This window comes from Lissotriton helveticus, chromosome 1_1, assembly GCF_964261635.1.
Source record: "Lissotriton helveticus chromosome 1_1, aLisHel1.1, whole genome shotgun sequence".
Classification (NCBI taxonomy): domain Eukaryota; kingdom Metazoa; phylum Chordata; class Amphibia; order Caudata; family Salamandridae; genus Lissotriton; species Lissotriton helveticus.
The window spans coordinates 1,943,944,135-1,943,967,029 of record NC_136057.1 but is presented as its reverse complement, the minus strand read 5'-3'; the positions used below and the strand labels follow the sequence as shown (position 1 = coordinate 1,943,967,029).

General features: G+C 45.8%; 1 protein-coding gene across 1 annotated transcript in view; it reads left to right on the top strand.

The window, feature by feature from the left end:
* The window catches only part of AXDND1 (axonemal dynein light chain domain containing 1), a 532,992-nt gene that overhangs the window by 181,696 nt on the left and 328,401 nt on the right, over window positions 1-22,895 (top strand). The window contains exons 9-10 of the mRNA XM_078643748.1: window positions 12,723-12,844; window positions 13,992-14,132. Coding sequence (XP_078499874.1) covers window positions 12,723-12,844; window positions 13,992-14,132 — 263 coding nt within the window. The remainder of the gene's footprint in view (window positions 1-12,722; window positions 12,845-13,991; window positions 14,133-22,895) is intronic.

The following is a 22,895-nucleotide window of genomic DNA, read 5'->3' as shown; positions in this document are numbered from 1 at the left end:
GCTTGGTTCTTGGTGGCGTGCCATAATTTCTCCACTTGTTGGCAGTTACGCTTGGTGTTCCTGAGTTCTGGGGTGTACCAGCTGGCATGTTTGGAGTTCTTGTTGGATTTTGTAGGTTTCAGTGGGGTGACTATGTCGGCGCTGTCGGTGATCCAGGCGGTGAAGTTCTGGACGACCTGTTCGAGGTCTGCTAAGGCCTTGGGTTGGGTGGTGGTGAGGACCTGAGGCTACTAAGTTTCAGTGACCTTGCTCCATCTGCAGTGTGAGGGGATCTGAGGTCTGGTAATGATGTGCTGGGCATCAGTGATGGTGAAGTGTACAATGGTGTGGTCAGTCCTGATGAGTTCTGCTATGTTGCTGAATTTGATTCTGGTGCTGGAGGTGAAAATGGGGAAAGGGTGTGTCCAGCCTTGTGTGTGGGTTAGGTGACCAGTTGAGTGAGACCAATGTTGTTCAATTTCTCCAGGAGTGCGATGGCGTTGCTCTTGTTGAGGTCGTCAAACGTGGAAGTTGAGGTCACCTATTAGGACGTGGTGGTGAGAGTTGATTGCTAAGGGGGCAAAGAGGTTGAGGATGGTGTGGCAGAAAGTTGCTTGGGGTCCCGGGGTCTGTATGCGAGGGTGCCTCTTATAGTAGTCTTCGCATCTATTTGTAGTAGGAAGTTGAGGTGTTCCATGAGAGGCATGGGATTGTTGTTGGTGATGGTGCATCCAATGCTTTCTTTGAAGATAATGGCTATGACTCCGCCTTGTTTGTTGGTGCAGTTTCAGTTTATCATCTTGTAGCATTCGGGAGTGACAGTGGTGATGCCGGAGTTCGAGCAGGGGTTGAGCTACGTTTCGGTGATGAAGGCAACGTCTGTGAGGAGGGTGGTAATGGTGTCTCAGATTTTTGTGGCATGTTTGCAGTGAGTGGGCGTTTAGCAGAATACAATGTAGTGGTTGCAGAGTGTTATTGGTATTGTGGACAGGAGCGGTGCAGGATCTCTCATAGGTTGTGTTGCAGGAGAAGTGGCCGTGTCAGCAGGTGAAAGGTCCTTTGGTGGTTCGTGGGGGGAAGGAGACGCAGCTGTTATTTTGGCGTCCGCGTCCAGGCCCAGGTATTCCTTGACAATGTACCATCGGGTAGCGGAAGGGCCAGGGGTCCTGGCGCTGTCTAACCGGCAGTGCGTTGGCGGCATGCCTGCTGCAAGACTTTGAGGCGGCCTCCATTGGTGGTTTTGGTAGGAGGTTAAGTGGACCTGGGTGCCGGGCAAGGACCTGGGGTGGGAAGCACAGGTACAAGGACAGCAGGCAGCACAGGGGTAGGAACAGCAGGCAGCGCTGGGGCTTAGCGCAGGGACAGGCACTGCAGGCAGAGCAGGGACAGCATGCCTCACCCATATATCAGAGCGGGCTGAAAATCATTAAATGGGGCTGCACACGTTTGAGTCCGCAACAATCAGTCAGTGGCGTAACGAAACTTGTGGGGGCCCCCCTTCAAAGTACATGAAGGGTGTGCCCCCATTCTCCGCATCAGTCAAGAGCTCTCAGGCCAGCGACCCGCCATACTGCAAGGGGCTCACCTCAGCCATAAAAAAGGATTCTGGTTCCTCCATTGGTCACACCCAAAATACACTGAAATACACCGACATATTGGAATTCGGCGTATTTCAGACCACAAGGAACCTAAGATTACTAAATCTACAGGTCGCGATGCAATACACGTGGCCTTATTAACCAGCAGTCTCCATTGGGAGGGGCCTGATGAATCTGAAATAGACACTGGTTCTCTGTTCTTTCCTTGAATTTTATCAACCTTTAGCAGTACGGACCGTCTTTTGATCTTCCACCGTGGACCTACTTATTGAGTATCACAGTTATTACTACAGATGCAGAATTGATGGAACTCCCTTCTTACTCTTTGACCTAAACTGGTGTACTCCTCCTTGTGGCAGCGATACCCTGGGATCAGGAAACTACGGAGCTATTGACCTGGACATCTTCGGACTATTACCTTCGAATTGATTGTGAAATCTAGAGGAGGTTACAATGGACATAATAGGTGACTCCGGAAACTCTTGAGCGGTCTGGAAACGGCGCCTGTTACATTGCAGCATAGTGAGCCCTGGTACTTTTTGAGTAAATACGTGGTGACTAGAGATACACTTACCTCAATATTTTTTGCCCTGAGGAAGCTCTCCGTATGGGAGCGAAATGCGTTGGCTGATAAATGAATATGGAATGTTCTTAAAGTTAAACAATTACTAAATAAAGAAGTGACTTTTTTCATCTACTCTGATGTACTGGACTTTGTGAACTGCGCATGCCCCATTTGATCTAAACCACACACATTCATTCCACTCCAAACAGAAAACGCATAGGTAAAATACATTGTCCTTTACAACGTCAATAGCTCTAACTCTCACAAATGCAAGCCCAATTGCATTGCAAATGCTTGTTTGCCTTTCAGTGCGTCCCAGCAGATCCTGATCCTGGAGCTGCAATCCTTCTCCTGCCCCTGTCAGCTCTGTGCTGCCTCCTCCCTTCTCAGAGGAGAAGTACCCTGTGGAGGATGCTCTCTCTGAGGGCCCCCATCCCCATCCTTTTTCCGGGCCTGGTTCTGACTGAAGAGAAACAATGTAACTTGGTACTTTGTTTCTCTTCAGTCCTGGGTCAGCGGGAGGAGCTCATAGCAGCCTGCACACTGCAGCTGCTTTAGAGCAAGCCTCTCACAACTCTCTACAGATGAGCTGAGGGGCCCCCCTTTACCTACTGAAGACTGGGAGCACCCCTGCACTGCTGGGTGTTTGTTACGCCCCTGCAATCAGTTCCCACTCACACCTAACTCATCACATGTCTGACAGTGTAGTGCGTAATGCAAGCAAGGGCGGTTAAGAATATAAATAGCTATCTACGCCCATTTATCCACTGCATCATGGGAACCTAGTCACTGCCTCCCTGATTAGGGGACATCTTGGAATGACAAAAATTAAAACATATTGTTTCCACTGCATACTTTATGATGTATGTTAACAAAACCTTGATTATAGTTGCAAAATACTCGCCTACAACGACACTTGAAGGCTCTATGTATGCTAATCACTCAACAGGGTTATTGCTACCACCATGGCAAACATGGCATGAACAACATATGCCAATAGAGGCAGTCTACAGAGGGTCACTCATACCACTGCCATACACGGGCTATTGACTAAACAATGTTGTTGCCACCCCCTGGCAAACATCATCGGTATGTTGGTATGGCCATCTATAAAGGGTCACACATAAAACTGCTTTTTATATAAAGCTCTAAAGCTCCTTATGTTTATATTGAATATTACTTACACCTTGAGAGATGAACACCAGCATATGCCTAAAGAGGCCTTCTACAGAGGGTTGCGCATACAGCTGCTCCTCATATAAAATTCTGCCCCTAATTGTCCTTTTGTTTGGATATTCTTTTCTCCTGGGAGAATTAACAAGATTGTGACCATCATTAGCGTCTTATGTCATCAGTACCGACACGTCATCAGAATAATTTATCCCTGTTGATGCTGTGTGGAAGGTTTCGATAATTCTGGACTCCTGTCTGTTCAGAATAGTGGAAATGTGTGTACCCCTTCTACCTTGTGCCACAAAAATCACCAACCATTCAAGATTATTCTCTGTGTGATTCATGGTCATGTAGTGCTGTACAAGAGGTGCTCCATGGTTTCGACACCTAATTCCTCTCAGTATAGCCTATTTCTGCTGTTTACAGAAAACCGAGCCTGTGTTTCAGGTAGTGGCCTAGCGACCATTAAATATTTTTTGTATACCTACAACATACTTAAAAATAGCCTAGTTCACTAACTATCAGGGTCTGGATTACATACTTAAAATACAAAACTCAGAAAAACTGTAACTGTCACACTGTATAGCTGTGTACAGTAATTGGCTTAGAAGGTCTCACAGCCCTAAGAGCTTCACTGGGCTCCAGTTGTGGTACCTGGGGGTAGAGGTATCATTCTTTCTTTCAGCGCAATGTTGCAAGCCACCTTCCTGTGCTGCAGGAAAGAAAAGGCCAGAATGTGCCGTATTTACCCTTATACGGCACATTCCTGTCCTTTCCTAGCGCTGGTGCACTTTTGGCTATCTAACGTCAACACAGGCACCCTTGTGTCATGTTACAAGGGTGCCTCAAAACAATCCTGAGATGCATTTGTTTTACTTGTGGTGCAGAATACAGCACACATACATAGAAGAAAAAACTGCGAGAAATAAAGATATTTCTCCTCGTTAGGCCTCACTTGGGGAGGCATTCCCAGGTCTACCCCTCGTGGTGAATCCAGGAAGGTGCCAGAATCCTTAGGTGGATACGTGGGACCACCCACACTTCACTCATGGAAGTTTATTTATTTGTTTTTCAAGTTTTGTACAGCGTGAGTGTGACCTGAAGGTATCAGAGCACTTTACAGAGTTTGCACAGCAACATATACAGGGAATACATAAGAGAAAAATACAGGGTTAAAATATGCAGATGGTGTATAGATGGACGAAATAGTTTGGAGGTTGTGATGGTAGGTTGTTACAGAGATTGGAGGAGTAAATGCACAGTTGTTTCAAGAGTTACTGATATTCTCGCTTTTTGAGGGTTGGGGGACTTGTATCCAAGGACAGTGATTGTTTTAGGAGGTATGGTTCAGGTATATGTTGAGGAGAAGATGGAATGAGTGAAAGGATTACATATATCCTGTGGCTGAGCATTCCACATTCTAGGCACATTCCCAGAGGTCAAATCATTTTCCTTTCTTAAATTTGGGCGGAATCCTTAAAATATTATATCGCACATACTATCCGTGCACAATAAATAGATGGGGTAAGGCTCAGACGGCACTATGTGCAAGAGACTGTCAATAAGAGGGCTTCTTCTTCCATATACTGTGGGACTGCCCAGTAATTAACTAATTCTGGAAGGAAGTAACAGCGGTAATGTCAAGGGTGTTGGGGATGGAGATATCGTTAGATGCCAGGTGCTTACTATTGATGATTAAAGGAGGGGAGAACTGGTCTAGACATAATGGGCTCTGGTTGGCCCTTTTGGCAGGTGTGTCAGAACGTAATATAGCGAGACGATGGGTGGGCTTCCCTCCCTCCATCAGTGACAGAATGGTAGTCCGACTTGGATTGGTACCAACAGGCAGACTAAGTAGTATATAAAACCAGGGAATGCTTGAAGAAGTGGGAAAAGATATGGTCTCCACGGCGAAAATATAGAGAGATGGGAGTCAAGACAAAATGTAAGCCAGACACAGCCCACTTCATATCCATGATAGAGCAGCAAAAGACACTACTTGATTGTTTCCAAAGTAATTGTAATCTCATGATCTCATTATGTAATAATGTTACTGTCAAACTTAACCCAATGATGTGTGTGTAATCATTATCTATATAGTTGTGCTTATTAGCCGGTTTAATAAAAATAGTAAAAATATAATAATATGGGCAGAATCAAGATTAGAGTGTTTGATCTTCACAAAGGTCTCTTTCGGCCAACTTTTGATGGTATGTTTGCAAGGTAGATAGGTCTTTCAGTATAGAGAGCTTTGTTGGTTATGTAGGCTGTTTTGAATATACTTCTCGCTTCAATTGGTAGCCAGTTGAGTTTTTTGAATATGGAAGTGATGTGATCATAGCGGCTCTCCCCTGAGTTTGGATTTCATAGGGATAAGGTGTATTTTTGGGGTAGTGTTGATTGTTGCGTTACCGTAGTCTAGCTTGGAGAGAACTAGAGATTGTACTAACATCTATATGTCTAAAAGGGGGATGAAGGGTTTTATTTTGTTTTAGGTGTTTCAACATGTAAAATGCACTTTTTGTTGAGGCACTGATAGGGTCTTTCATGTTAAGGTTGTTGTCAAACGTAATCCCTAGTGATTTAACAGAGTTGAAGATGGACAGTTTATAGTTTAGTGCAGGTACGTTGTTATACCAGTTGTGGACAGGATAGGACTTTCCTGTTGGTTGGATGAGGAGAAGTTCGGTTTTGTTGAGGTTAAGCTTTAAGTGGTTGTTGGTCAGACAGGATAGTACAATGTAGAGAGTGTTGTTTAGGTGCTGAATGTCTTTAGAAGACAAGATTTTAATGTAGAGTTGGGTGTCTTCTGCCTAGATGTGGTATGCGATCCTGGCTTGTTTCAGAATCACAATACATATAGAGGTCGGACAAGGCAAGGGACAGGATTCATCTTTGGCGGACCCTCCTTGTTTGATAGATATTGCTTGTGAAGTCGGATTGTTTAGTTTGATTAGGTGAGCTGGTTGGTTCAGGCACGAAGCGAGCCCTGAAGGACAATATCATTGATGCCTTCTCCTTGTGAAAGGGTGTTATGGAGAATTTTGTAGTTGATAGTAGCAACGGCCGCATAGAGGTTCAGGAGTATTAAGCGGCAGGACTGGCCATCATCTGGAGATCTGTGTAGGTCATCTGTGATGTTCAGGATTGCAGTCTCCGTACTACAGCCTTTCCTGAACCCAGCTTGGAAGGTGTTGTGCAGGTTGAATTTTTCAATGTGGTTGTTGAGTTGTGAGAGCATACATTTTTCAGTAGTTTTGGCAAGGAGAGGGAGATTAGTTATAGGTCTGTAATTATTACAGTCATTTGGGTCGGGGTCTAGCTTTTTTTTTTTTTTTTTTTTTTGGGAAAACCTTTATTGTGCATGAATAAAAGAACAAATACGGGCCCACAACCGTCAGGCCGGCCACAATACTGTTAAAGCACAAGTGCAAGCAAAGTAGTTCCTCAGCGGCATCATGTGACATAGCAACAACCAATGGATGTTACACTGAAGAGAATCATGTCGCCTAGGAAAAGGAGCACTGAAGGTTAATTTTTAAAAAAAATTCGGTCGAAACATAAATCAATAAAGAATAAGAGCTAAGGAGAATTGAGTCCGTATAATAGCGGCACGACATGGGTAGGCGGCATCATTACAGGAAACAACAATGGAAGTTAACACCCCGGGCAATATGGCGGTACAAAGTAAAACAACAAGATCATCAGCAGTATTCACGCCCCACATACAGCTCCACCCCCTACCTACTAACCCCCATCGCGGACCCAGAACAGAAAAAGGTTAAGAAAGCGCAGAAGGATAGGAAAAATAAGGCCCATAGAAACTAAATAAGAAAACTAAATCCCTCCCCCCACCCTACACCAATGCGGAGGCTACGGCCTACCCCCCCCCCAACAGAGTGTCTGTCGCCCAATAAAGAACCCGAAATATAGACCAAGAAAAGAAGGAAGGAAAAAGAAAAATGGAAAGAAAAAGGAAAGAAAAACCCCTCACACTTGAGATATAGGGAGTAAGAGAAGAGTAAACTAATCCATTACTCCCAGAAAAAGGAAAGGTGGGGAGGAGCCCACCCAATATCAAATCTCCCGGACTCCCCAGCCATATACAACTACTACGCCGTGTACAACAATTAATTCGGAAGACATAGAACCAAAAGAGGGTCAGAATCAGTTACACCCAGATCCCCGGGCCAGCACAAAACCCGCCTCCCCATCGGCAAGAGTAAAGAACAGGACTTAGCAATTACAAACTGAAGTGGGGAAAATCAGCACATTAAACGCAAGCAACATAGCAAAATGCGGTTCAGTCCGGGTCTCCGCCAGCCGATCAAGCAAAACCAACGAGGAAAACACCTTCAGCCCTGGCCTGAACGACAAAATCCCTTCAGACATGGCCATCGCTGCGAGCACTCCTCAGGCAGAACAAAGGAGCAAGATGGCCGCTCTCGAGAAGGAAGAAGCAGCGGAGGAGGAAATGAGCGTCCCCAGTCCATTACAAGTTCAGCGTCAGAACAGATGAACTCCACTTCCATCGCAGGATGACACACATTCCACCATTGTAGGAAAGAGGCTCCAGAGGCAAAAACAACAAGGGGGGTCATCAACTGGAAGGTCGATAAGCGGAGCCTCGGTAGCAATTGCGCAGGCAGAGTCACAGTTCTCGAAGTGGAGGGAAACCTTGTAACCATAGCCTCACCGAGAAGTAAACTCTCAACATGGCCTTCAGGGACACATCGCTCCTCCGCCTTCTCATGCTGCAACATTGTATCCGATGCAGAGGTAGTTAGTGGCAGTCGGGGGCCAGCCAGCCCCGGTCGCTTTATGCCAGATGAAGCCCCCTCAATCTTCCAGATCAGATCTCGGATGGTTCGCCGCCATGTTGCCCCTAGGTCTGTAAGGGCAACCAGGATATCTCCACAAGTCAGGTCGCTCTGCGATATTAGCCGGTCCGCACTGCGCAGCGATGCCCTCGGAGAAGCCTCCATCTCGGGGACAGGCAGGACAGCACCTATTAGGGTTAGGGGAGCAGCCATCTTTCCGTCGTGAAAGGCAGGCGCCATCATCACCCTTGCAGTGAGTCCACAATAGAGGGAGGGGGGGCGATTTCGTTACCAAGAAAAACAAGCGTGCGAACCACCGATGGAAACGCGGCCCACAGCAGGGGGGCCGCGCAGAACGAGAGCCACCTCGCCTTTTATGAATGCGGACGGTCCACGGCTGAGAAGGCGCCCCAAGATGGAGTCCGTCCAGTGAGCGAGTAGCGTAGCGGAGGGAAGCGCCGCATGAAGGGCTCCCGACTCGCAAATACACACTCCGTAGTCAGAGAGAGTCCCACTACACTGGAAAGGGTCTACTCCGTCCACTGCCGTAATCGGACACGCTCCCCCAGCCAACAGCACATCCCCAGCTCGCCCTACCGGCTCCGTCCCGTAGTGTCCAGCGGAGGCAATCAGCACAGGTCTCATGAGCAGCATCGGAGGTCGGCAAACGCTGCGAGGTCTGCACCAAAACAGCCGGCGGAGATTTCAAAAGAACGCAATCGGCAACAGCGCGTGCATGTCTCCGGTCCAGCACGGTGTAGGCGAGGATGAAAGTCAGGATATCGATGCGAAAGCAGACGGTTTGCGGAGCCGGGAGCTTACACGTCCGTCCCGGCAGCCATCTTGGCTCCTCCCGGGGTCTAGCTTTTTGATGAGGGCGGTGACTCGGCCAAGTTTAATGGAGGTTGGCAAAGAGCTACTAAATAGGGAGGAGTTAATGATTTTAGTCCATTTAGGGGAGATGATGTGTCTGAGATTTTTGACTCGAGGGGAGAAGAGGTACAGAGAGATGCAATGTCTCCTTCATGCATGCAAGTATTTTGGTGACTTCTTTTTTCAGAGATATTTTCGAATTTGGTCCAGGGTGCATTGTTTTTCAGTTGTATGTGATTGTGGTTTGTGTTCTGACTCATTGAGGGAGTGAGTTTGGGTGGACATCCAATGGTTGGAAGTGTGGCAGGGGGGGACCACCTTTGGCAGAAAGGGGATCTGTGGTGTGGGGAGAGGTGGAGAGGTCCAGTGAAAGTTTGACGCTTGTTATTTTTTCAGAGAACAATTTGTCAAACTCTTCACAGCGCTTAACAGAGTCATTAGTTGGATGTTGCAGGAAAGAAGAGATTTGCTGTTTATGATATGATGTAACACTAGGCAACGATCTGCTCTGCCTTGCGCTACTCTAGATTCATAAAGCCATGCAGGGCCAAGCAAGGGGCATTTTGCGTGGATTGATAATTGTTACTTAGGTTGTGCATCAACCTTTGCGCCCTCTCGAATGGAGCAAAGCGACGCAAAACCTTGATAAATATGGGCCCTGGAGTCTTTTATCTCTGGTATCCTTTCTATATGGAACAACAGTAAGAAAAGCTTGACTATCAGAATGGTGCAACAGAGCAGTCCAAGGCTCTCTCATTGAGGCAGTGTGGGTTAGCAACTCCGAATATGCAGTTATAACACTTAATAAATCAATGTGCAGCCAGTACTTTTACTTTGGTAAAGAAAGTGTACTTTAATCTACCCCAGCTAAATACTACATACAAATGTACAAGTGCTCAGAAATGAAAACTATAATTGTTCTGCCACTCCTGAACTAAAGCTGTATAAAAATGCAGCATTTAGTAGGATTGAACAATTTAAAGACCCTACCTATGAAGTTTGTCCGAAGGTTTATGGAACTCGCAACTCTTAGCACTTCCCTGGCTAGAGATCTGCCCTTGTGTCACTGTTGAAACGATATTTCTCTGATTGACTCTGTATTACTGACAAGCAACCCTTACTTTATGGTCCCTATTCCAATGCTCATGTATATCCATTGTTCTTCCAAGTGTGCATGCTCAGTCCCAGGTAGCAGTAGCTGCCGGAGACAGCTTTCCTGATGTGCTGCACCATTCTGGAGGACCATGCACTACTCTCAAGAGTGATCCTGTGGCTTATGTGTGGTTGTGCAGGAGTTACGCTGACCCTACCCAAAAGTCCACCACCCAAACTGGGACTAACGCCCCGCCCTCTCTCAGAGTACTGGTTCTCAGCAGAAGGATGGTGGTGGAGAACTAAGCAGGCATCAAAGTGGGAATATGTTGGGTAACTAAATTTAGCCCACATTGCAAGAGCACCAGGAACCCAGGGGGTAAAAGTGAAACCGTAGAAAGCTGATATCGTTTTTTAGCGATATAGTAACTACAAAGTGCTTATTTATTAATCCGCCTCAACGTTTCCATGCAATGGCAAGTGCCAACAACTCTAGGGAACACAGGTAGGTGGAATCAAAGCCACACACAAGCAGTCATACAAGAACGTATTACTATTCAACTGTTGCGCAGATTTATATGTGGTTTGCAGTGTTCAGCCCAACATAGCCACACATATTTATCCTATCTATACTCCTTAATACCAGAAGGGAATAAGCCATGAAGCTCAGCAGTTGTCTTGGCTGATGTGGACTCCCTCTCTGGTCAGTGCGAAAAGTGGTGCACTGACCAGGAAAAACTATCCAGTACTTATGTCCAGAGCTGACGAGTTAGCTCAGGTGTCACTTTTGAATTTTGTGGGCTCTTTCAGTCAGGTTGTGAATGAGCATGGTAAGAGTGCTATTGATCAAAAGCACTCACTAAAAATAAATAAATGTGGAGGTTAAGTAGCCAGTGGTCTTCCACCTGTAGGATTTATGCATTCTCCAGGGGAATCCAAAAGTTAGACCGGGAATCGATTGGCTTACCTGACCTATTGGCAGTCAGCCACCTCCTGGAGGCACCCCCCCAACACCTCCCATGGGCTACGCCACGCCTGGGTAGGGATGACAAGGAAAGGAAATGATTTGGGAGTAGTATAGTAATTGAGTAGCATGCTTGGGCCATCTCAACAGGGGTTTCAACCATGTGGTAGGATGTAATGTAGTACCTGGGACGGCCTCATGCTTTCTGTCTGTGTATGAGCTAGCCCAGTAGGAATCAGCGTCCCATGAGCCAAGAGCATATTGCCTTCCTCCAAAGATCTTCGCAATCCTAATAAGCATTCACTCCTAGAATAGAAAGAAGGATGGACAAAATTCATTTTCTCATGGTGTCAGCATCATCCAACTCCTCAGCGTGACTTAGCTATGATTAGTTGGATTCACATTTTGAAAGACAGAGTGATGGAAATTCCCAAGAATGGTTAGCAGAACATTTGCCACAAGCCGATTATGTAATATTTACTCATGTGATCTTTCATAATTTCCCAGTGGCAGGCCACAAGGATCTGTTTGGGAGAGACAGTAGATGTTCCATTTGCATTTGTGGTGTGTGTAATGCACTTTAGTGTTTGCACTTGTGTGTTTGGACGTAGCAGCAAGTCTTATTGAGGGATTCAGGCTTTGTATAAGGGGACATTGCCTAGACTCTTTTCTACCTGTTATTCCATAGTCCTACCTGTGCCAGTTAGAAGTAATATCCCAGCTACCCCTCTCCTCCTTGGGACATCATGTACTCACACTAAAGCTAACCCCAAGCTATTCTCTCTGACCTGTAGATTTTGCTGTACAGCCTAAAGATGGGGACCATGAGCTCTGGGAATGGGCAGAAGGTTGTGGTGCCACAGGGACTGGTGTTCAGTATGTTAACTAGAGTTCCAGCTTCACTATAAATTGCCACTGTGGAGAGAGTGGTAGTTGGCCACTGCTAAACATGCCAACAACCCTGATATATAAGTGTAGGTGAAGGTAACTGAAATTGAAAGAGCAGTTCACAGTTTCAAAGGCTGCAGAGGTGCTAGATTGAGATATATGGTAAAACTAAGGGAACTGTAGCTAGTCCAGAGTAAGGCCCTCTGCAAGAGACGAGTCTCAGCTACTCAGTGTCACTGTGTGTTTTCTCATCAGGCTGGATTGAAATCTAGGAGCCGTCATATGAAAATGTTGTAGTAATATCCCTTTGTTCATTTCTGGGGTAAGCCAGTTCTAGGTGAACACCATCAACAGGCTGTGCCAAATCCCCCCGATTAGAAGCAGATGTGGAGGGAGTGGGAAGGTTTGCAAGATCTTGTCCATCGCCGCCCACACTGCACAGATTGAGCACGTCTTACATCCTGCAGTGGAGTTTTGATTTCTCACACTCAGAAAGTATTTTAAAAGGAGACCAAACAATTCATTTTATAGGCAAGTGCTCCAAACATACTGCCTAAATAAAGTTTTGTACAGAGTTCCAATGAGAAGGTCATGAACTATCTCAAGAATATCCTCAGTCCATCCACTCCTGAGGTTACCCTGTGTGCCCGGCTTACCACAGCTTTTTTCTGTCTTCCAAAGCCTATTCCTGCCCCACCTCTTTCCAAATTGTCTGCAACCTTCTGAGGTCTTACAACAAATCCACCATTGAGTGCATTTTCTCTCCTCAGATGCACAACTTGCTTGAGCTGCTGAAGGCTGAACAAAACATCTACAATATCGTCTTTCATGAATTGATTCGTCAGGTCAGCGTGGAGTGCGTGGAGAGGGGAGAGCTCCTATCCAGGATCAGGTAAGGGTGGACCCTTCCTCAGGAACCTGAATCTTGCTGTTGGAGTCTCTGTATGCCTGCCCATGTGACGTAGAGTGGTCCTGAAGGATCAGAGGATCAATTTGTCATTACAGATGATGATGACTACATATCTTGAATATTTCCCCTTATCTCTAGGCATCAATAGTGTTACAATTATCAAGAACTAACAACCTCATGGGCCATAAATGATGGAAAGTATTGAGATATGTATTGAATTTCGAAAATCATGGGCACAGATTTGAAAACGTAGCTCATCAATGCATGAGTGATTATTCCTATCTGGGTCTTATGGAGATACTTTTTCCTGTATAGCCTGTGCAGCCCGAGCAAAGAAATTAAAGCCTTCATGAGGCAGATCTGTATAAGATTGAGGGTAAAGGAGGGAAGTGGTAACATTTTTGATAACCTCACATTACCTGACATTGCAATGGTTTTGGAATTATATAATGTATACTAAAATTGACACGAGGATGTGACATTCTAGTTTATCCGAACCACATTATCATCACAAATGAAAAAAAAAGTTTGTGTGTTTGATAATTTCAAGATCTAGTCCTAGTGGCATAAAGTTGACATTTGCACTGCTTTGCATTACTCGAGAATTATGAAGCCACTCAGGGCCACGCAAGATGGCCATTCGTGGCTTCATAAATCTCATTTTTAATTTGTGTCAATTTTGCACAATGCTGTGTGGTGCAAATGCGACACAAAGGAGCTCGTAAATATGCCCCATAATCTATATAGGAACTGCATTCTAAATAAAGACAGCAAGTCGTATACATTTATGAGCATTTCAGATCCACTAAATGGAAATATACCGATAATACCCCTTAATAGGCACTTATTTATAACTGTTTGCTTTGTTTTTTGGATTTGTTCATGGATTCTGAAGCTGCTCTTTGCAATACTACATAAAATGTATTTACCAACTGTCTTTCTTCTCACTCATATTTCTCCTCTACATTCTTCCTTCTATCATTTACCTTCCCTTCTTTTCTAAAACAGTCCATCTGTTTTTACTATCCTAAATTATCTTTTCACTGCATTAGTCCATAGATGCCTACTTTTATTCCATTATATCTCTCTTTTTGCACTTTATATAAAATGCATTTTTTTCCTTGCACAGACAACGATACGTAGATCTGTTGGACCGCATTCCCCGGCAGGTGCAGAGTCTGTACAATGACATGCTTGCTCAGCGAGCTGTGGATCGGCGCCTCACAGTGGAAGTGGTACATTTCAAGAATGCCATTGGAGATCTGATCAGGTCTGGAGGGTCTCTGTGTCTTCATCCTGTGAAGAAAGGAGAATGTAAAGGATGAGTGTAGCATGTTAGGTGGATGGGTGTAGGTGAAACAATTTACTCGATTCAGGATCATTGCTTGTTTCATTATTGTTGCGTGGTTCCCATTTAGTGTCTGAATCCTAGAGATTACATAGTTTTTGGTTGCTACCCTGTTCTTGCCTGAAGTATTATTCCCTGTTGCTGTGGTTGTGTGGTTTCCATTAGTTGCCAAGTTCCCACTTGTTTCCGGGTTACCTTTGTTGCCTAAATGGAACCGAGTGGTTGTTGGTCTGGTTGTTACCTGATCACATATGGTTATCTTATTTCTGCTGGTTGCCTGCTACTTGGTCATTGCCTGCTTACAGGTCATTGACTACCTCCCGGTCTTTGCCTGGCTTCTGGTCATGCATTAAATGCCTAGAAACTCTTGGGTGCAGTACACGTTGCTAAGAATGCCATTGAACATCATCACACAGAAGAGGGATCTTAAAAAATATTCTATTCAGTGATCTTAAAATTTCCAAAGTAGTACAGAGAGTTGGGACCATGCTGGGCACACAGGTAGATTACACTATCGGAAAAGAAAAAAATGGTTCTCACTTTATGAATGATTGGTAAGGAATCAATTGGAGTTTCTGATGGATATTTCTAACTGCAGATTTCACACCTTATGAATATCCCCCACGTCATACTAGATCCGGGAAAATCAAAAGCAGTGCTCCTGCGGTCTGTTAGGTGGTGCCATGTAACTCTGTTATGCCGTTCAGCTCTGCAACTGGCGAGCAGAGCCCCATATAACGACAACCCATGAGCGCTGATGTTAGCTTCTTTCTTTGCGCTCCTTCAGATGTGGACCATAGCTCTGCTCCTTCTGTCTTCACTTTGTGGAGAGATTTTCTTGCAAAGTTGTCCATGAGATCGTACCTGTGGCCCGGTCGATTTATGTGCTTCCTTAGCCCAAACCATTCAGGATGGTTGTTATGCAGCCAAATTCCTCATCCGCTTGGGCCTGGACATCGCAGATTGCCTAGGTAGGGCTGTGAGAATGGGCATGCTGCTTCAACGTCGCACATGGATGAGGTCCAAAGGCTTCTCCAGAGTCTTCCAGGCCTCCATAATGGACATGCCATTTGGCTGCTCCTGGTCTCCAGCGGAAACCCACCGCCACATCAATTTGCTGGAGTTGTGAGTGATTCACTTGGCGTTGTAGGCCTTCAAGCCCTCCATCAAGGGGCTGCTGGTGTAGATTCTCATGGACAACATGAAGGAAGCTGGCTCTCTATATAGGGCACTAAAACAAAGTACGCTGTGGAGATAGTCCAGTGGATCCGGACAGCTATACAGAGAAAGGCAAAAGTAGATAATACTAATGCTCTATTTGTGGTAGTGTGGGTGAGCAGTTAGGCTTATCAAAGGGTACTGCTAAGCATTTTTTGTTCTCACAGAGGCGATAAATGATACACATACTCAAGAATAAATACCAGGGTAATTTGTAAAAATAACATTGGTTTTTATATAATTTTTCAGACCAAGATCTTTGTTATAAGGTAAGTTATGAATTTTCAAAGATTGCAAAATAACACACTCTTGTGCTCAATTACGCGCCATAGAAGTCTACGGGAGAAAATGGGAACATGCATATAAAATTGAACAGTTGGATCTCAAGGTTCACCTTCTGGATTTAGGTAAGAAGCAAGGCCAGGTCCAATATTCTACCAGCAAATTGTTAGGAGTATCCTGGATTTGGCCGGGAGCAGGGTGCTGAGGTCGTTGGTAGCAGGCGCTACAGAGATGGGGGCCATCAGAAATCACTGCACAAGGGGACCTAAAGGTAAGTATGAGGGGTCCCACTCAAGGTAGCAGTTTGCAAGGGCCTGAGGACCATGGGAGCACAGCTGGTTTGTCAGTACCCATGCCAGGCGGGCTAGGTGTAGAGCAGATAGCTCAGCCAGGCAGTGTGGGGGGGGGGAGGCAGGATGCAGGGATGATTCCGGGACAGCTGGACCACTCATGAAGTGTGTCTCGGGTCACGATGCCCCGGGTGCCTGCTTCCTGTGCAGTTGGAGTCTGGGTTGGACTCTTTGTCTCTGTGTGGGTTGCAGGGGGTCCGGAACCCCCGATATTGGTCCAGCACTGCTCCAGTAGGTCCTGGTGTCCTCACACTTAGTGGGGACACAGATCTGACCCTCTGAAGCCAATGTACCTCTTTTTGCTTGAATGCTGCGCCAGAATTGCCGGGGAGCTGCAAGTCGTTAAACCAGACTCTGCGAGTTTGTAGCCTGCAGACTGCAGGGGAGTAGTTTCTCTACCCCAAGGGAGTTCCTTGGCAATTGGGGAAGGGCCAGAGGTGCTCCGGGGTTCTTGGAGGTCTCACAATTGCAGGAGGAGACAGCACAGCACAATGGATGAGTCCTAGGAGCAGCAGGCAGGGTTTTGCCCCAAAATTCTGCTGCAGGTCTTCAGTTCTTGGGTCAGCTTCTCATATTTGTCTGTGTCTTCTTTGTATCCGTTGAATCTAAGTTCAGGGTCCATGGATGCCACCTAAATACTACATTTATTGGCGTTAAAGGGAGAAACAGGTAGTAGCCAATTGGCTACTTACCTTTAGGGTGTCTACACCCTCTAAGTGATCACTTCCTGTGGGAAGGGGCACTACACTAGCCCTGATAGGTTAATTCCTGCCATCTCAAGAAGGAGGAATTGGAAACCTAGTGTCCGCATCACCTGCCCCACCTTAGGGATGGTGCTGGCTGAATGTGGGCACACCTCCTAATCAAACACATTTTTCCTACCTGTCCTCCCGCCAGATGTGGAGCAAGACGTGGGCGTTGGCCTCCTTCACTATCTGGAGATGCTTGGGTTGTATTTCAAAGGCGGCATCACCTTTGAAGCTTCCTGCCCTGGAATGCCAATCCAGCTTGGAGGTGTGAAGCACCTCTGATCAGAGCTGGGGTTGTTCCTGGCCTCTGAGAGCGCTGGTTGTCACCCCATGAGGTCAGAAACAGGTCTAGTGGTGGCAGGCTGGCTAAGACTAGTCAGAGACCACACCCGTGTTTGGTAGGTTTTCTAAGGTGTATGCATTTATTGATAAATCCAACACTGGCATCAGTGAGGATTTATTAAGACAAGATGTTTGGTACTAAACATCTCAGGGTACAGTGAAGCCATCATGGAGCTAGGAAACATGTAATGACAAGCATCCAGCCCATGTACTCTCTATGGCTTCCCTGGGCACTTACAATATCCACAAATGGACTTATATATTGCAGGGTCATATATGCTAATGCAGATATGTCCACATATGGGATGTAAAGCACCCTGCCTTAGGGCAGTATGGCTTGCAATGGGGGGACTTCGCTATACCTCATGCAGTGTCTGTGGGCGTGGCGCACAGTGCTATATGCCATGTCAACTCTACAGTTTCTCTGAACCAAGACACGCACCCTGCAATGGCAGTTTGCATGGTCTTGGTGAGGGGTTCCTAGGGTGGCACAATTTGTGCTGCAGCCTGGGGGACCCTCTTCAGTACCAATGCCCTAGGTACCAGGGGTGCTACGTACTAGGGACTTATAGGGGTTGCTGAAGTTGTACCAATTGTGGTACAGTTTTCTGAAAGAGATTTGCACTGGGAAAACCTGGTTAGTATAGACCCAGTGCACTTTCATTCGAAATCACATCATGCACCAGGCATAAATTGGGGGCTAACCATATCGAAAGAGGCACTTCACTACACAACACCACCACCATGTGGTACTGCAAGAAGCAGGAGGGGGGTCCTCTGTCCGGTGCCAAGAGTCCTGTACCTCTGAAGCTGGCTGAATCATCAGGGATTTCCCTGATGGTACACCATCTGGCTGGATCTTGAAAAACTCTATGGTGGACAAACTGAACTGGCGACGCTTAGGGGGTCATGAATGGCAGTTGCACTCAGAGGAGGTACTAGCCATAGTCCACCAATGAGGAGAACAATCTCTTCGCCATCACCGAGAATTCGCAATGTTCACACTTTGCGTGCTGAAGATCCCAAGAAGGCTCACTCTTGGGAATGCATTGCTCCTAGATTGGAGCATGGAATTTCTGTATACCTTCCCCAATCTCCAGAGAAGATCAGGAACGACCTGGCCCAAGTTGTGCTTGTGGCTCCGTAATGGGCCAAGACAGTGTGGCACCCAGAAACTTTTGAGCTTGAGCATCTGTTCTCCAATTAGGCTGCCTCTTTAGGAGGACCTTCTATTTCAGCATCAGGGCAGGGTCTTGCATCCTAGATTATGCAACCTGAACCTCCATGCATGGCGATTGACGTTAAAGTGGCTACAGTTGATCTCCTTTGGTTTTTCTTCTGAGGTTGTTGTCATCCTGACAGATTGGCGCCTTTCCACGAAATCTGTGTATGCAGGGAACTTGGACAGGTTTTTGGTTTGGTGCAGTACCTGCTAGTTGGATCTGTTGCAGGCAAACATGTCAGATTTGTTGTTGCTTGCATTGTATTTGGCCCAACAAGGTCCTGCTCTGGGCACAGTTTAAGGTTACCCGTCATCCTACCTGCCTATCTACATTTGCCAGACCAACCCTCCTTCTTCAAATCACCAGTTGTGATGTGTTTCCTTAAAGGTTTATAACATATTTTTCCACCTATGCCCTTTGTAAGACCACAGTGGGATTTAAATCTGGTTCACACCTTTCTGATGTGTACCCCTTTTGAACCAATGCACAGTTTCGATCCAGCCTCCCTATACCATGTTTTTTCAGGAAAAACTGGTGTGAAGCACTTGAACTGCGTTCCTAACAAAAGTTAGCCCAACTTTTCATGTAGGACAAACTATTTCCCTTCCGACCTTCTTTTCTCCACCTCATCCCTCGAAAAGAAGTGGGACACCATTGTTTGAACCTGAAGACGGCACTCAGTTTCTACATCGATCATGCCAAAGAACATTTGGTGGATGATCAGCTGTTTGTATGGTTCTCTGGGGTGAAGAAGGGCAAGGCGTTACATAAATGGACCATATCATATCCTAAAGGATAGTCCTCTAAATTAAGATCTGCTATGAATTGGGTAAAAAGCAGTGTCCAGAAGGTCTAATGGCTCATTCACCTAGGGCCAAGGTTGCAATCATTACTTTGGCAGGAGGAGCGCCTGTCCTGGATATCTGCCAGGCAGCTACATCGGCATACGTGCACACATTTACAAAGCACTACTGCCTCAGCAGCCTGGTTTGTGGAGATGGGCAGTTTGCTTGCTCAGCCCAGCCGGACTTTTCAGTTCGAGCCATTCCATAGAACCATGAGCTTGAGAGGTACTGCTTTGATATCAATTCAAAGGGTGACGAATCTGCAGTTTAGAAGTATCCAGTAGAACAAGTTACTTACCTTTGGTAACACTGTGTACTGTTGGATAATCTATCTAACTGCAGATTCCTCACCACACTCTTGCCTCACCATTTTGTGGTATGGCCTCTTCCATCAAAAAAGATTCCAGTTCAGGAAAATGCTCAGCGGTTCTTTCAGTCTACAGATTGGCTCTGCATTTGAGGGCTTCCACGAACCCACAAAAAACAGTGCTCATGGACGGTGCTTATATATGACTCAGTTCCTCACTTACAGCGCGAAACGGCATTGATGCAGAATTGCATGAGATTCCTCTCTGTCTACAGAAAATCTTGGAGTGGATGGGGCAATCTTTTCTTAAGCTCAATGCATCAAAAACTGAGCTTATGATTTTTGGTTTCTCTGCCCCTGAGGAGATTGACCATCTTTGGCCTAGCTGCCTGGGTCCCCTCCTGCTCCCAAAAAACAGATAACAAGTTTGGGAGTATGGTTAGACCCTAACTTGGACCTTAAAGTACAGGCATCGAAGGTGGCCGCGATTTTTTTCGGCCTGCTGAGAATGCTGAGACCTATCCTGCCCCTTTTATCATTCGAGGCTCGACGTCTTATGGTTCAGGCCCCTATTCTATCAAGACTGGATTATTCCAATGCTATTTACTTGGGGGCACCCCATGGAAGCCTAAAGATTCTGCAAAGGGTGCAGGATTGTGCAGCACGTCTGCTTCTGAACCTCCCCACTCGATCGTCTGCCAGGACTGCTCTGAGCCAACTTCACTGGTTGCCAGTCTCAGAGAGAGTGCAATTTAAGGCCTTGTGTACGGTTTTCAGATCTCTCGATGGGACAGGTCCACTGCTGACGAAATCTATGATTGTACCCTATACTACCACTAGAATTTTAAGGTCCACCGACAAAATGCTGCTGGCAGTCCCAAGGGTAAAGAGATCTCGCGCTGGGGGCAGACGCTTCTCGGTTAATGCTTCTAAGCTGTGGAATACGCTTCCATTCCAGCTTCGGTCTCAACCCGATTATCTTACATTCAGGAAACAACTTAAGACTTTCCTCTTTCCTTGAACATTTCTCTGGATCTTCTGATGGTTATCTCCTTCAAGCGCTGGGATGCTCTTGAGTAGCCATGCGCTATAGAAATGCGTCTTCATTCATTCATACTGCGCACAGGAGCATTGCGTTTGAGTTTTCTGGATCCAGTCTGGCACCCAGGGGTTACTCAGAGGGTGAGGAATCTGTGGTTAGAAAGAGTTTCCACCAGAAAGAATATTGCTAAGGTTAAGTTATTTGTTCTTTGTTTATATGGTGCCCTTTGAAATCCACTGTACACAGAGTTTCTGTCCTGTGACATTACAGTTGACAATCTGATTTCACCTGTCATGGTAGCTCATGTACTGCATCTACATCCCCCTGTCTCACTTATTTTTCACAGTCTTTAAGGACGTTGGGGGAATGTAGCTATCATGACTTCTCGATCTCATTACAAAACTCTAGAGGCCTGTAGGAAACAGGGCTTCAGGCTTATGCTCTTGAACCACTTCAAACTGCTTCTGGCAGCTCTGCAGAGATCCAAAGGAATCAGGACGAGATACTGCACTGGCACTGCATAATACTGCCATCTTCTGTTTGTCTAGTGGCAAGGCGAGTGCTGCTTCACTACCATCCTTTTCCTTTCTCTGCGTCCCTCAGATCATTCAAACCCAAAGGATGCATAGGAAATGTTTCCACGCCTAGCAGCATTACCACGATCTAGAAAGAAAGGCAGAGCAACCTCATAAAATTAGGTTTTCAGGAGCCCAGGTATTTCTTTTTGTGGGAGGAGGGGACTGTAGAAGAGACACTAGGCAGGTGGGCGATGGTCACTTGAAACCATGCATTTTAAAATAAATTGGTTGGGGTTGCCACGCCGATGGAGGTGGATGAGAGTGCCCTGAAGCCAGGCATACCTGTTTCTGGGTGGCAGCATCAGGGACATAGTCATGTTATATGAGGCTGCCCCAAGATGTATTTCCTCAACCTTTTTTGCATGCCTTTGAGCAGAGTTGGCCGTGAAGGAAAGGGACAAATACAGGACAAACTGTAGATGAGAAAGTATAAACAAGTAGACAATACGGAAAGGACACACACAACCGTTGTTGAACTAATGTCTTTAAGGTGAGGCAGGGTGTGGTGTGCTACCAGGGCTTCACTTTCTGTTCCACCAAGTGTTATTGAAAAGTCAATTATGTTGCAGCTCCTACAGAGGAGCTGTCCCCCAGTGCACAGCGCTAGAGACCAAAGGAAGGTTCAATCTTGTAAATCAAATTACAAGTCTTGAGGTTGTATAACAGTTTGCTGGCATCTGTTTAATGACCATTCACTGTCATAAATCTGACATTATCTTTCCATGTCAATATACATTCATGATAAAGTTCATCTTGAAAATCTTCAATAACTTGACAACCAAATCATCAATGATGCAAATTAACATCCATCATATATTCATATTCATCCCAATGCATTTCGGGCATCACTTGTGCCCTTCCTCAGGGGAATGTTCTAAAAATAAAACAAATGTATGCAATCTTTACAGGAAGGCCTTCAAAAAAATCTGTGATTATGTACATGAGGGGAAACATTATTTACAACGCTGTGTTTACACCGCACTACCTTTACCATGCTGCCATTACAATGCAAGTCGTTACTACGACTTGCGCTGGATGGCGCTGTTGGTTAAGGAATATTGTAATTTTATATTCCAACACCTTCCCTGCTGTTATGTGGGCTGGTGTTGGAATATAAAATTATAATAATCCTCAATCCGCGCCCTCCAATGCAACATCCATTGGAACAAAAGTGATGATCCTACTGTCATCCTATTTAATGATACCATGGACATCACCAATATGACCCAACTCTGCCATTCTCCCACCCATTACAAAGGTGCCACCCTTGATGCTATTATTACTAACAAAGACCTGGCCTCCCTCTCAAATATACTTCCAGTAGACTGGTCTGACCACTACCTTATCCTCTTCACCATAAATAGAACCATGACTCACCCCGCCCCCATCAGCTCTTTACCTAAGAAAGCCACACGCAACCTTCACCTTATTCCTCCTGGCGAATTGGAAGCCACAGTTAACTTACTTCTACCCCCTCTCTCTGACAGCACCACCGACCTAACTAACCATTATAACAATTCTATTCTTGATGCCCTCGACCTAATTGCTCCTATCAAACTCAAACAACAAAAAAGCTACCCTCCTAAGTCTTGGTTCAATTCTGACCTTAATAACGAAAGACGGACTCTTAGACATTCTGAACGGGTTTGGGGGAATCATCCAACCGTTGACAATATGGCTCTCCTTAGAACTGCTAGAGCCCAGTACAAAAAACATATCTTTAATGAGAAAGCCTCCTTTCTACAATCA